Raw genomic sequence first — 15,445 nt, 5'->3', positions numbered from 1 at the left:
TAGCAATACCCAAGAAAAATGATAAATGTTAAAGAGTACTCGTGGTGGCGTATAGTACTATAAGGACTTAAGAATTGTAATATATCTAATTAACTATCGACTTTTACTTATTTTAATTTAATAAATATTAATAATTTTTCTTAGAGTGCTACTTCACAATAATGTTAGATCGTAATAGAGAAATGCTAAAACACTAGTGCCTAACAACAATAACATCACTTAGTGTCATCATTGGCGATGGATGGAGAATACATGAAGTAAGGGCAAATTATGAATAAATTTATTTAGGTAAATAGTGATATAAGTACTCAATTTTAAATTTATAAGCAGCGTAAACTCATTATTTATTTTTAGCGGCATAAATACCTAATGTTTGTAAAATAATAATTTTTTTACAGTTTCGTCAGTACAGATTCCATTTTGAATTTATTAAAAGAACATTTAGAAGTAACTGATACTACATGTTTCTATCTAGAACCCAATGATTTAGAATTTGGGCCTTATATGTGCCCTGTTTTAGACAATAACAAGTATGTACTAACGAAATTAGAAAAAAATTACAGTTTTATAAACATCGGATACTTATACCGCTAAAAATAAACATTGAGTTTACGCTACTTACAAACTTGAAATTTTAAGTGCTTATGACGCTATTTACCTAATAAATTTAAGGTGGACAAATGATAAATAATTATATATATTTTACATATTTAATATATATATGTAAAAATGTATATAGAATTTTATTTGGAGAAAAGGGTATAGCCCCTCATAGTCAATAAGCAGGCTGCCCCTAAAATTTAGTGGGTTATAAGAAAAAAATTATTTTTGGGCCCTTATTTAGAAAAAAAATAGTATTTTTCAAAATCTGCAAAAAAAAATTGTGTAATTTTAAAAGGGAAATTTTTTTTGGGGGCCCTGGACTAGGTGGGCCCTAAGCACAGGCCTAGCCTGCCTATGCTCAGGGCCGGCCCTGTCAATAAGTGTCTATATTAGTGAGTGTCGTATTTTTATTAGTATAATTAAATATTGAGTTTCACACTCTCACATAATTTAATGTAATAAGTATTATAAAATATCGCTAACTATTTACAAGAGTCCACGGCGATCCAATTGTCATCTATTATTACTTAATGACAATATTCAATGAAACTTTGTGAAAGCATATGAAGTATAGGGTATTTCTACAATACACCTATCTAAAAAAGATGTATCAATATACTTTTTATTTATTTCGGTATTCAGAGAAAAAATTTAGTCTAATTTTTTTTACACAGTGATGTATGTTATAGTTATTTAAAATATCTTACAAAATTTTGAGAATTTTGACTTAATTTATAGTATAGAAACCAATGTCATACATGTAATAAATTTGTTTTCGACGTGTTAAATTTATCTAAATTTATAGAATGTCCTTATTTTTTTTTTCGAATGCCGAAATAAATAAGTGTTGTAGAATTTACAAGAAGTATAAATAGCACGTGGAATAAATGAATGGGCGGGAAAGGGATTGAGAATTAGGAGGGAAACATATTAACGACTCATTCTTCTCTCTCTCTCTCTCTCTCTCTCTCTCTCTATTCACACTCTCTTCTTCAATGGCGCAAATCGAAACCCTAGGGATAATTCAAGACCTTCAATCCCTCGTCTCTGATCAACTCCAAGTGGTACCCATCTTCTCTCACTCTCAATTTTTATTTTCAATGCCGATTTCGTGTTATTTCTATGATTTGGTCGTTTCGTGAATCTTACTCTATCAATTAGGTTTTCTCTTTTGAATTATCTGTTGCCAAGGCGTTAATCTCAACAAAAGTAGGGTTTTTTATTAATGGGTTATTGAGGTATGAATTGGGCTCTGTTGAAAAATCATATCTTTTGGTGTTTGATATAAGTTTAAATTTTTGTTTGAGATTTTTTTTTTTTTTGCTTTATGCTTATCACAATCTTCATATTTAGACTCTTATTCAGACCAAGTTTTCTTTTTGATTGGCATAAATAGCAACAAATTTCTCGACTTCTTTGACTTGTTAACATTGACATTTCCCCTTAGCAGTGTAAATATCTCAAATTTAGTCAAGTATGTTGTATTTGAGTAATTGTTTCAGCTGGGATCGTTGTTTTGTTACTTATATTTTATTTGGATGAAAGTTTGATTAGTATTAGTTTTGTTTCATCAGGTTTCATATAAATGGCTAAGTCGAAATTACTTGTTATCATCAAATGCTGCAAAAAGGTAGAGAAGTATCTATTATAAGCCTTTTTTCTTCTGTATCTTTTTACCCCATGTTATTGAAAGTTAGTTTGTCTCTAGGCTGCTTGAAGAATTTGTGGAAAAACATGGAAATGAATTGGAAGTGGTGTATGCCTTGTCTGGCTGGTTGAAGAGTAATCCTCAAATCTATCATATAAAGCTTGTTTCGGGGCCTAAACTTGCAGGTATTGTTTTTCTTATTAAGGTTATTTTCTGGTATGTCTGCACTAGAGACAGTAGAATTTTGAATTTTCAAGCTGTTTTTCTTTTCTCGGTCAGAATAAGATTGTTGACACTTCAAGAGGACACAAATGTGTTTGTTATGAGCTATCGTTTGTTTTCTTGCATATATTTGAATGGTTCCTTTTATTTAGGGAGAAATAATGTAATTTTGGACTCTTTTCCTCTTGACTTTTTATGCAGAAGCGAAACAAGAATTTGATGGCACGTGTTCAGTTCAGGTTTATAGCGTGCAAGCTTGCATCCCAAAGGATGCAGCTGTACTTTGGAATGCTGAATTTGTACAAGCAGAAGAGCTCTTTAAGCAGCCTTCAACGGTTGACAATTGCTTGAGGGATAACAGGTATATGCTCATCGAGTCTTGAGATAACAAACTATTGAACTCGTGGTATTTCTCCATACCGTAAGACAGTGGTTTAAGTTATGCATTAAAAGAGTGATGCCTTAGTTTGGACATTAAATTCCTTTTAGTTATCAATAGCTTAGAGTTAGTAGTTAAATCTTGTAGCGGAATGAGATTTCGGATGATTCTGTTAACTCATACTGTATTAAATGATATAAATGCGTTCAAAGATTATTTAATTTTCTATGTTAACTAAGAAATTTTTGCTTGATACCAAAACTTATAACTACATTGAAGTAATTGCATTGGTACTCGACACGTTTTCTCTTAAATCTTCTAAATTCTTATCTTTTGTCATTTAATTACATTAATACAACATCTTTGTTGAAATTAAACAGTAAGATCTTTGCCATGCTAAGGAAATTGCATTGAAACTCAAGAAATGTAGGAAATTGTACAAAGCTAAACCATGCTTCATTTTTTTGGGAATGCATATAGAGTTTTCCAGGGAGAACCTATATTTTCGACTTTGGGGGTCATTTTTATCTGTGCTCATTCTATTAAAGTTATCCCAAGTTAAATCTTTCGATTGATTTGCTTTGTATATAATGTCATATGTCACATGTTTCTTTCCATGCTCATTTCCGCGCTTCTTCAGGTTTTGTGCAATTAGCAGTGACTTTATTAAGCGTAATGTAGATGGAACTCCATCCATTGTTTCAACTCCCAAGCCTCAAAGTGGAGGAGGCCTTAATCCATCAAAAAGTGATTTGGCTCGTCAAAATGGTGCAGCTCGACAATCCGTGCAAGAAAAGACAGAACAACGTGGCTCAAAAGTTGGTATTCCATCTCCCAATGTGGTAAAAGAAGTTAAAAGCGAAACTACTGGGACGGGAGTTCACGATCTTGCTAACAAACCAACTATAAGTAAAGATAAAGATCCTCATGTTCCTGCCAACAAAAAGAAAGCTCAGAACAGTAAAAGCTCTTCTGGTACAGATGGTTCACTGGCTAATTTTTGGAGCCGAGCATCAGCAAAATCCAAGCCTAGTTGTCCATCGGAAACTACTAATGGTTAGTTCACTTTCGGTTTATGCTATGGAGTTATATATAATAAGTTAATTTTCTTTTCTTTCCTTGACCTTAATAGATGAGTTTCGGAGAAATGTTTTTTTGTTGCAGGAGCTTGTGCAGATGCTCAGATTAGTGCTCGAGAAGCAGTAGCGGTAGAGGGTGTCAATAGTGATGATGATGATGATGGCCAAGATATGAAATTCAAGAGAGCATCCAATGGTGAAGCCACTAGAAAAAGAAGGATGATTATGGATTTCTCAGACGATGAATTTGAAGATGCAGTTAACTTAGCATCACCAGACACGGGGAAATCTAGTCGGGATCTGAAAGAGAGTATTGAAACTTTGTTTCCAGAGAAATCGAAATTAGACCTTGACAAATGTGTGGAAGATAAATTAGAGGTCAAGAAAAATGTGACAATAAACGAACAATCTATCCCATTGTTGAAAGAAGATTCTTCAACTGTTCCCACTGACAGAACTAAAGGGACTTCCCCCAAAGAGGATAAAAATGTGAACAAAAAGGATAAACTAACAAATACCTCTGTTCCGGAAAATGGTGTGAATAAAAGGGATAAAGTAACACACAGCTCTGTTCAGGAAAACGGTGTGAACAAAAATGATAAACCATCGAAGGCTACTCCAGATTCGCCTAAAAGAAGAAAGGTGTTGAAGACACGAATTGATGATCGTGGAAGAGAAGGTACACTGCTGCCTCAGTTTCAAAATATTTCTTTTTTATACCGAATCACTTGTTAACTGTATTAGATAACCGATTTTAAAAAAGGTTTCTTTATTCAACTAGATTTGGGAGAAGTGTGCACTATTATCATCCTGAGCTTTATTTTTTCTCCTATAGAGTATAAGATTTCTACCGATTCATGTTTTGTTATTCCTGCTGTTACTGTTACAGTAAGAGAATATGTATCAACCTTAAATTGTTCATAAAATTAAATTCTTAGTCATCTTTGTACTATGTTAACAGTGACTGAGGTTATCTGGGAGGGTGAGGATACAGCAGCAGCAGCAACAGCCGAAAAGGCTAAAAATGATCAAGCAGAGAAAGCTGGCAGTGGTACAGTGAAGAAAGCTGAGAATAATAGTGTCCCCAGCAGGTATTTGAATTTGTTTATAATATTTTACTGATATTCCAATACTAATACTTCTTTTTATTGCTACCATGTTATTTATTTACTTCTATGTTTCATACCATGTTCAATTTTGGTTTTTTCAAAATAAATATAGCCAAACCAGCTTTGTTTTGTATGATTTAATTCAAGTGAGGGAAAGGGTGTTTGTATCTGTATGTACGGTCAACATCTTGGCCGAAGAGCGTCATTCCTTTTGCATTCAAAATGAGGGAAAGCATGTTAATGCTTCTTCATCTTGTAACCGTCTTTGAATGAGGTTTCCCAAACATACATGTTAATGGAAGGCTGTGACTGACTCGTTTCTTCTGATTTTTATAAATCCAGACCGCCAGCAGTGGCTAAGAAGTCACCCGCAGTTGGAGGAAACACTGCCCCGTCAAATCAAACAGGTAAAGGGGCAAACAAGAAAACCGGAATCAAGGATCCGAAGCAAGGCAACATTCTTTCTTTCTTCAAGAAGAAAGCTTGAGGACGAGATGGAATGGAATGGAATGGAAAGCCTTTCAAATTCTTTAGTTATTTTGGGTTGGATTGAATTGTTGTCCATGTGATGTAGCCCAGATATTGTGAATTAGTTAGTGTTTTAAACTTTTTGGCCATTTTGATGGCTTTGTTTTGTACATATGAATCTTTCCTTTGTTAGAATTTTCCTATATTAAGTGTGAGTGAGTCTTTTTCAACCTTAATTGTCTAGTGAGATGTTCTTGCTTTTGGTTTCATATTCTAATAATGCTGAATATATTTTCCAATATAACCTTACTAAAAAAGAAATCATGTATCAATTTATATAATCTATCATTTAAAAGTGAAGTTAAAAAAGTTATAATATGTGAAAAAGGATAAAATTCTACTTTTTCTATTTTACTTCAAATTTTTATATTACATCATATATCACTTTTTTAAAATACATCACTAAAATTTTAATATATTTTATTCATTTCAAACATATAATATTAATATTTATACATATCCCCATATAAAAAAGTAAAGTTAAAACTTAAAACTACAAACAATTAATAAAAGAGCATTGCTATTGGGTACCAGTAGTGCCTAGAACATTTTACAAGTGGCGATTCACGATTGGTTAGCAATATTCTTTAAAAGTTATTTTCTTAAGTTATATGGAATCTGATACTTAATGACACTAATGGCGGTAAGACACGAGGATGGTGCTAGGCACTAATAGTGTCTTTTAGCAATTCTCTTAATAAAATATGTTTAGAGCAATGAGTAGTATTCTATAAATGAACAACATGAATACTAAATTTTAAAGAAATTTTAAAATGTAGTATGTTTTTTTAGTTTGGTTCTTTAAATATTTTAAAGATTTTCTATTTTAAAGCATTTGATGTAGGTGCTCCTAGCATTATTTTTTACTTTAAAAAAGTTTTGCAAATTGACCAAAAAAGAATAATGATTGTTACACTTTGGCGCAAAGAAAGAGGGAATTAGGGTTTTTATTAAAATTTTATTTTTTTAAGTTTTTTTTTTTAATTTTTAAAGAAAAAGAAAATTTTTAATTTTTAATTTTTAATTTTTAATTTTTTATTTTTAAAATAATTAATTTTTTATTTTTTTTAAATATTTATTTACGTGGACCAATAAAATTGTGTCACGTGTACATTGTGTACACGTGGACATTCCACCATGGCAGTTAACCGCCAAAAATAGATGGAAATGGTTAAGTGCTAACAGAACTTGGGTTTAGGAGGTTTTACTACCAAAATTTTAGAATTGGGAGTTAGTTGCAAAAACCTGACTACTTAAGGAGGTTATGCCGCAAATAACTCACCCTATTTTTAACTTTAGTTTTGCTCAAGTGCATTTGAGGTATATTAGGCCGTTTGTGATTTTTTTTCAAAATTTTTTAATCATTTTTTCTTTTGCTTTTGCTTTAAAGGGATTTAATATGTACTTCTCGACCATCCATATTTTAGGCCGTTTGTGAATATTTTTTTTCAATATCTTTTTTTCTTTTATTTTTGCTTCAAATGGATCTAATAAGTACTGTCCAGCCATCTTTCGTAATTAAAATTATGTATTAACTTTTCTTATTTTTAACTTTAGTTGATACTCGAGGACATTTAGGGTATATTAGGCCGTTTTTGAATTTTTTTTAAATTAATTTAATCTTTTTTGTTCTTTTAAATTGATCCAACGAGTACTTCACATCCATCCTTCGCAAATGAAATTAAGTTTTAACTTATCCCATTTTTAACTTTAATTAATGCTTGATGGCATTTGAGGTATGTAAAGTCATTGTTGAATTTTTATCGAATTTTTTTTAATCATTTTTTCTTTTGCGTTTGCTATAAAGGGATTTAATATGCACCTCTTGGCAATCTCTCGACATTAAAAATAAGTTTTTACTACTCCTATTTTTTAGTTTGGTTAATGTAAATGAGCATATGAGGTATATTAGGCCGCATGTGAATATTTTTTTTTAATTTTCTTTAATCTTTTTTTTTTATTATTTTTTCTTCAAATGGATCCAATAAATATTGCCCAACCATCTTTTGTAATTGAAATTAAGTTTTAACTTATTTCATTTTTAACTTTTGTTGATGCTCGAGGACATTTATGGTATATTAGGCCATTTGTGATTTTTCTTTAAATTTTTTTAATCTTTTTTTCTTTTATTTTTCCTTTAAATGGATCCAATGAGTACTTTACATCCATCCTTCACAATTGAAATTAAGTTTTAACTTATTCAAATTTTAACTTTAGTTAATGTTCGATGACATTTGAGGTATATATGGTCGTTGTTGAATTTTTATTAATTTTCTAAATCATTTTTTCTTTTGTTTTTTCTTTAAAAGGATCTAATATGTACTTCTCGATCATCCATCGATATTAAAAATAAGTTTTTACTACTATTTTTTAGTTTGTGGTATGTATCGGGGCATTTGGGCTATACTAAGTTGTGTGTGAATATTTTTTTTCTTTTATTTTTGCTTTAAATGGATCTAATAAGTATTTCTCAGCCATTTTTCCTAATTTAAATTAAGTTTTAACTTATTCCATTTCTAACTTTAGTTGATGCTTGAGGACTTTTAGGGTATATTAGGTCGTTTGTGATTTTTTTTTTTAAAAAAAAAAATTAATTGTTTTTTCTTTTGCTTTTGCTTCAAGGGATATAATATGTAAGTTTTAGCAATCGCTGGTATTGAAATTTAATTTTATTAATCCTATTTTTATTTTTTCGTTAACATATGAGAGTATTTCGTGTATATTAGGCTGTGTGAATATTTATCGAAATTTTTTAATCATTTTTTCTTTTGTTTTTGTTATAGATAGATCTTATAAGTAATTCACAACCACCCTCTCTATTGAAATTAAGTTTTTCAACTTTAGTTTGATGCATGAGTGCATTTAGTGTATATTAGGTGGTGTGTGATATTTTGAATTTTTTTAGTAGTTTTTCCTTTTGTTTTTTTTTTTTTTTTTTTTGAGGAAAGGGTAAAGTTTTATTTAACTTAAGATAAGATCATCCCTTACAATTGAAATCAAATTTGATGGAGCAGAGAACTCATCAAACATACAATCTGACATAAAACAGGATTGCCTTGCAAGACAATGAGCAGCCCTATTTGCAGATCGTTTAACAAAAGAAATAAACACATTTTGTAATTCAGATAATAACAGACGACAGTCTTGAACAATCAACCCAAACTGAGATGGCATTTGAACTGATCCATTTATAGCCTGAACAGTGACCAATGAATCAGTTTCAACTTCAAAGGAATCCATTTTGTTTTTACTTCAAAGGAATCCAATATATACTTTCTACTAATCCCTTGATATTAAAATTAAGTTTTTTTACTAATCTTATTTTTTAACTTGGGTTAATGCAATGAGAGTATTTGGGGTATGCTAGACCATGTGCGAATTTTTTCATAATCATTTTAATCATTTTTTTCTTATATTTTTACTTCAAATAGATCTAATATGTACTTATCTGCCATCTCAGAACATTGAATATAAATTTTTACTACTATCGTTTTTAAGTTTTTTTTATGCATTAGGGCACATTAAGTATATTAAGTCGTGTGTTTGTGAAGTTTTTCAATTTTTTTTAATTGTTTTTTCTTTCATTTTTACTTCAAATATTTTAATTGTTTTTCCTTACCATTTTTAAACTTTTTTTTTAATTTATAGTTTAGGTTGCTTCTGTGATTGAATGAGAATATTTCCATTCCTTTTAAGTAAACATGCAGCAACAACAATAATAATAAGGAATAATTGTGGTGTAAATACTTAAAATTTTGAGTTTCTAAGCGTCATAAACTCAATGATTTCTTTTGGCAACACAAGTACCTAATATTTGTAAAATTGTAATTTTCGTTCAGTTTCGTTAGTACCAACTGTTTTGAATTTATGAAAAAAAAAATTTGAAAGTAATTGTAATTGATTGATACTGCATGTTTCCATCCAAATAAAATGATTTAGAATCTTAACCTTATATGTACCCTGTTTGAAATACTAACATAGTTTATACTAACGAAATTGGACAAAAATTACAATTTTATAAACATTAGCTACTTACGCCACTAAAAAAATCATTAAATTTATACTACTTATAAATTCAAATTTTTAAGTACTTATACCGCTATTTATTCTAATAATTAAAAGGAAAACAATGATAAAATCTTAGATAAAAAGATATGAATACATATGATGAAACCTTGCCTTGCCCATAAATCACATCAAAACTAATATCAATGGCAAGTTGTGAAGATATAAAATTTAATCTCTTCTTATTAATTGATATAATGGTTTATCCTAACAACAAAAACAAGAACTTGAGAAACAAATCCAAAACAAAATGTGAAAGAAAAAACATTCTTGTCTAATTAATTAGCAATAGTAGCAAGAAACTTTCTTAAAAATTTGAGTTCATAAGGCATGATGAAAAAGCAAAAGACTAAAAAAGATATGAAAGTGAATGAGAGAATATATAATATACATTGGATTGGATGGATTTACATTCAAATCTTGCTCCCAAATTTTGGTAGTAAAGTCCTCTCCTCTATTCTTGTTATTTAACCATCTCGAATCAAGTTGGTTGGCTCACTCAAAACATACTTTGGTAGCTCATATTTTGCACCTACATACAACACAACACTTAGTAGTTTAGGATTGAGTATGAAGAAAAATATACAAATGAAAACGAAATATCTTAAATTGTAAGTTTGAATTTGTATCCCTTTAACATATTTTTTCATTTTTGCTCCCCGAACTTTGATATGTACTAAATTATATTTCCTGAACTTTTCAAGCCGTTAAAAATCTCTCCTGAACTATTGAGATTGTTAAAAGGACTTTTGTCTAATTGTACTAATGGGAACCTAATATGGATAAAAGTTCAGGAGAGACGATTTGTTAAACATAAAAATTCGAGGGCTACGATTTAGTATACAGGCAATCGTCTTGTTAGCAAAATTAAACGAAATTTGATATAGATCTTTAAATCTAACAATCTTAATAGTTCAGGAGAGATTTTTAACAGCCTATAAAAGTTCGGGAGGCATGATTTGGTTTCAAGGAAAAACAATCTTAAATGGCCTACCTTTTTCTCATAATCTTAAAGGGTGTTTCATTGCATATGTAGAAAATGAAAAGAATGTGGATGAAATTCGATACCTCTTTCGTCATAACAAATTGTCAAATCTGCACTTTGAATGATGACACCAGCACTGTCTACAATTGCTTGAGCAAGAGTTAGATCAGCTTCCGCTGCAGCTCGTAGCGCATCCCAAATCTCTATTGTGGTGTAAAATGAAAACCATATTTCAGATACAAGCATGAAAATAATCAAACATGTTTATCAATGCAAAGCCAAACAAGTAATCACCAGAAGAATAAAAGAAAAGTTCTGAAAACTAAATTCAATTTCGGTAAGTGAAGAATTGATGCCAAAGAGAAAATGGTTTGCAAGACAGTATGAAGGTCTGATGTTATTAGGAATATAGAATTAGATGAACCACAGCTCAATTATCTACACATGAAACAAACATAGATGAGCAAATTGGGGGCTTAACCAAGAAAACTTTGTACATGAATAATCGAGTTAGAAGTCATAAAGACTCACATTAACATAAGTGAAGTAAATTTTTAAGAGGAGGTTTCGAATTGTTTGACTCAAGCATAATGTAAGGTGTTGAAGAATGGCTCGAGAACAACTTAAACTACCGAGTAAACAATACGAATCCAACCATTGGACCAGAAGAACAATAACCACTTTCTTCAAGTTTTTCAATGACAATGACTATAATCTATCAACATCTGAACTTTCTTCAAGCTTAAAAAAAAATGATGTACATCTAATATTTCTGTAGATAGCAATATAAATGAACAGCTAATTTGAGTAATTCGGGCCAAATATTTGTATACTTAACTTTAACCTGTGAAATGAAATGCCATTTACTAATCAGTAAGTTTAACTGACAGATCGAGTCGAGTCCTGCACACCAATCTATTTTTATCTTCTTCCCAAAATAAGTTGTGCAGAGCAGAGAAAGACCAACACAACACTCATCATCAATTCAAATGCAAAACATAAACTTATCATCATCAACAAAGTACTTCTTATTATATAGTTAGGTAAAACTCATGGCTTTGATATGATATACAATATTTCTATGTAATAACAGAACAAGGTAAGAGAACTTTCAATATCATGCATGATCATAGATTCTGAGTTAGCAGTACCTTTCCTGCCACCATAATGAGGAGCAGTGTCCCAAAACTCTTCACGCAACTGCATGAGCTGAGTCTTTGTTATTGGTTGCGGGTGCTTCCAAGGTTTGGGTTTCCGAATCTTTTTCACAGCCCCTGTTTCGGTTCACAGTTCCAATTATTATTTACCATATCAACTCTTCTATTTGGAGAAAATTCAAAACAACAACATACTACCAAGACTTTTTCTCTTTAATTATCAGTAAAGGAACTATAGGTTCGTCGAGCTAAGCTCTAATTATCTACAATGCATATCAATCCCTTATTCGGTAAGATCTTAAACCTTATATCGAAATAAACTAACAAGGAATCAAAGTAAATTATGCGGCACCTAGCAAGTTTAAAGCTTATTTTGTTAAGACAAAATTAATAAGGAAACAAAGTAAAACGCTGCACCTTGCAAGCACATACCGAAACAATTGAATTTAAAGCATAACATGAAATAATCTAATAAGGAACAATGCAAGATTCGGGGGCGCCTTGCAACTTGAAGGGTTATGCTAAGGCAATTGAATTTAAAGCCTATTTTGAAATAAACTTAATTAAGGAATCAAAGTTGAAAAATGCGGCGCCTAGCAATAATCATTGCACAATTATGGGATTCCCTAATAAGGGTTACTCCCCCGAAGTGAGATATCACATTGTTGGAGTAAAACCCTAGATGCTGTCAGGGTAAAGGATCGTGCACAAGGGCAAAGTATTTAGTTGCCCAAATTTCGGTTATTCCCTAATAAGGGTTACTCCCCGAAGTGAGATATTTCATTGTTGGAGTAAAACCCTAGATGATGTCAGAGTAAAGGATCGTCAACAAGGGCAAGAGTATTTATTTGCCCGAATTTCAGTTATTCCCTAATAAGGGCTACTCCCCAGAGTGAGATATTTCATTGTTGGAGTAAAACCCTAGATGCTGTCAGAGTAGAGGATCGTCAACAAGGGAAAGAGTATTTAGTTGCCTGAATTTCGGTTATTCCCTGATAAGGGTTACTCCCCGGAGTGAGACATTTCATTGTTGGAGTAAAACCCTAGATGTTGTTGGAGTAAAGGATCATCAACAAGGGCAAGAGCATTTAGTTCTGCCCAACTTTCGGTTTCATAAAACAAAACGGATGAAGCAACTTATGAACATGATTATGAACCCTAAGCATGGATTTATCTCATGTATTCTGATCATGTTAACAATAAAAAAGACTGGTTTTTTTCCCAATATTTGTAACAAGAACACAATCATTTCCATGAACAAACCTCACTTAATAAATTTGTTTAAACTCATGAACATCATCATCATCATCTTAATAATCACTATATCAAACCCATCTTTGTTTCAAAGAAAGCATTGAATCTCAAAACAACAATTAGGTTAAGAAAAGAAAAAGAACAAACAAACAAACTTCTGAATTTCCTTTACTCAAAAGCAAAATTTCAAAGCTTAACAATCTCACAAAACCTAATGTACAAATAAACTCACTTCACTATTTCATTCAACCAATAATCCAAAATCCCCACAATATACTTATCAAATTAAATTCAATCAACAAAAGATTCAAGCTTTTTCTTCTAAACAACCAAACAGAATCAAATAATCAAACATCGAAATTGAAATTAGAAGAAGAAATGAGCTTACCATCGCCTTTGGTCTGTGAAGATCCAGCACAACCCATTTCCAGATGAAGAAGAAAAATCTCAAAGCTTTTCACTTTCTGAGTAACCAAACACAAAAAAGAAAATCTCCGGTGAGATTCTCTGCAAATTTTCCGGTCAGTTTTAAGCTTAAAAATTTAAACTTTAAATTAAAAATTGAATTTTTATTTATTAATTTTTTTTTTTTAAAAAAAAAAAAAAAAACCAAAGAAAGAAACAGCAAAGACCCAAAAATGGGGAAATTAGATTCTTCTTCTTCTTATTCCTTTTTTTATTTATTTATTTAATTAATTAATTATTTTTCTATTTTTGTTTATTATTTTAGTAATCATTGTTCAATTATGCTAAACTTTTTATTTATTTATTTATTTATTTTGCTTTTAAAATTTAATTATTGGGAAAAGAAAGAGAAAGTAGTAATAGTAGTTGGCTGTCATGTTCTTGAGGGTTGGTCTTTTTTATTTTCTTTAATTTGAAAAATAAAAATATACCATTTTAATCTTATCTACTTAGCTAAATACCAAAATTGATATTTTTATTTTTCTATAAAAAGTGTATAAAAATTAACTATATATATTATGGTTGATTTTTTATTTATTTTATAAAGTAGAAAGTTGTTCTTATAATTCTCTAAAATAAAGGTTGGTTAGTTATTAATTTATATAAATACTTACCCAAAATGATATTTTGTATATTAATTTTTGTTGTATTTATATATTTGTTTAACAAAATTGGAATGAGAAAATGAACAAATATAAAATGTTGATTATATGTTATAACAAATTATTAAAATTAGATGGCCAATGTTTTCTATGGGTAGGAGAATTATTTAAGTAATAATTACAATAGTAATTATTATTTTTTTATTTAGAAGAATACTTCAAGTAAATTAAATAATAAATAAATAAAAAAATCAATGGTTGGAGATTTGATGTACCTTTCTTTAGTAGATAAAAATCATTAATAACAAAAATTAATTAATTGGCCACTATCCAATTTTACCATAATAATTTCATAATTTATTATTATTATTATTTAGTGAAAATGAGCAACTTTGCATTTATTATATAACCTAAAATAAATCTTTAAATAATAACAAGACAATGCATAATTGGACATAAAAGTTGTGTGGTTGGATGGTGTTTGCCCACAAATTTTCTTTCTTTATTATCATTATATTTAAAAAAAAATAACAACATGAAATTATTTTTTTCAATAGGATAATATAGTAAAAATTAAAATAACAATATAAATACTTAAATTTAATTTTTTAATGCAGATAACTATTAAAGTTTAATTTTTATAGTAATAATATTTAAGTTATATTTTTAAAACTTTCGTAAATACTGTGAAGTGTCAAACTAATGACTATGTGACATTTTGATTGGTCGAAATCATTAAATTTTTATTTAAAAATACTAATAAGAAATATTACTTAGATAATGACTTGACACTTAACATTTAAGTACGAAATTTCAAAAATATAACTTAGTATTATTACTGTTAAATTTATCTGCAATCGAGAGTTAAATTTAAGTATTTATGTCGTAAATTAATTATTTAAAGAATAATAATACGATAATTTTTTATTAGAAGAAAAAAATATTAGTAAAATTAAATATATATTTTAAAAATAAACTAAAAAAAATGTATGTGAGAGAGGGAGAGCAAGATACCCGTGATAGAGACATATACATATCATATATATATATACACCAACCACCAAAGATTAATATACATGAATGAACTTCACTTTTTTTGTCCAAAAATCATTATCCTTACCCAAAAATGATTTTGACATATCAACTCAAAAAAAAAAAAAAAATTAAAAATCAAATATGGATATGATAGAACAAGAAAATTATGACAATGAAGAAGCAAAGTTGCCCTTTTTGTTATCTACTTTTTACAATCATAAATGAAAATGACTTCATCATCAACTAAAACAAAAACTCATTTTTTTAATCATCCACCCACTTTGTTAATACTTATCTCTAACAACATTTGCTTT

The 15,445-nt window shown here is 29.7% G+C and overlaps 2 protein-coding genes across 2 annotated transcripts; one reads left to right on the top strand and one right to left on the bottom strand.

The window, feature by feature from the left end:
- The first annotated feature begins 1,488 nt into the window (after positions 1 to 1,488).
- On the top strand, positions 1,489 to 5,744 carry LOC115698040 (uncharacterized). Its single transcript, XM_030625226.2, has 8 exons — positions 1,489 to 1,667; positions 2,178 to 2,233; positions 2,312 to 2,436; positions 2,675 to 2,834; positions 3,493 to 3,908; positions 4,017 to 4,610; positions 4,893 to 5,022; positions 5,383 to 5,744. The coding sequence occupies exons 1-8, from the start codon at positions 1,599 to 1,601 to the stop codon at positions 5,525 to 5,527; spliced, it is 1,695 nt and encodes a 564-aa protein (XP_030481086.2). The 5' UTR covers positions 1,489 to 1,598; the 3' UTR covers positions 5,528 to 5,744.
- A 4,052-nt stretch (positions 5,745 to 9,796) lies between these two features.
- On the bottom strand, positions 9,797 to 13,685 carry LOC115698293 (uncharacterized). Its single transcript, XM_030625507.2, has 4 exons — positions 13,418 to 13,685; positions 11,770 to 11,892; positions 10,702 to 10,821; positions 9,797 to 10,165 (listed from the first exon to the last, which is right to left on the bottom strand). Exons 1-4 carry the CDS (start codon positions 13,452 to 13,454, stop codon positions 10,101 to 10,103), a joined length of 345 nt encoding a protein of 114 aa, XP_030481367.1. The 5' UTR covers positions 13,455 to 13,685; the 3' UTR covers positions 9,797 to 10,100.
- Between the last annotated feature and the right edge of the window lie 1,760 nt (positions 13,686 to 15,445).

The sequence above is a fragment of the Cannabis sativa genome, chromosome 7 (assembly GCF_029168945.1).
Source record: "Cannabis sativa cultivar Pink pepper isolate KNU-18-1 chromosome 7, ASM2916894v1, whole genome shotgun sequence".
Lineage (NCBI taxonomy): Eukaryota > Viridiplantae > Streptophyta > Magnoliopsida > Rosales > Cannabaceae > Cannabis > Cannabis sativa.
Note: the sequence above shows the minus strand (reverse complement) of the source record. Positions and strands in the feature narration are given on the sequence as shown.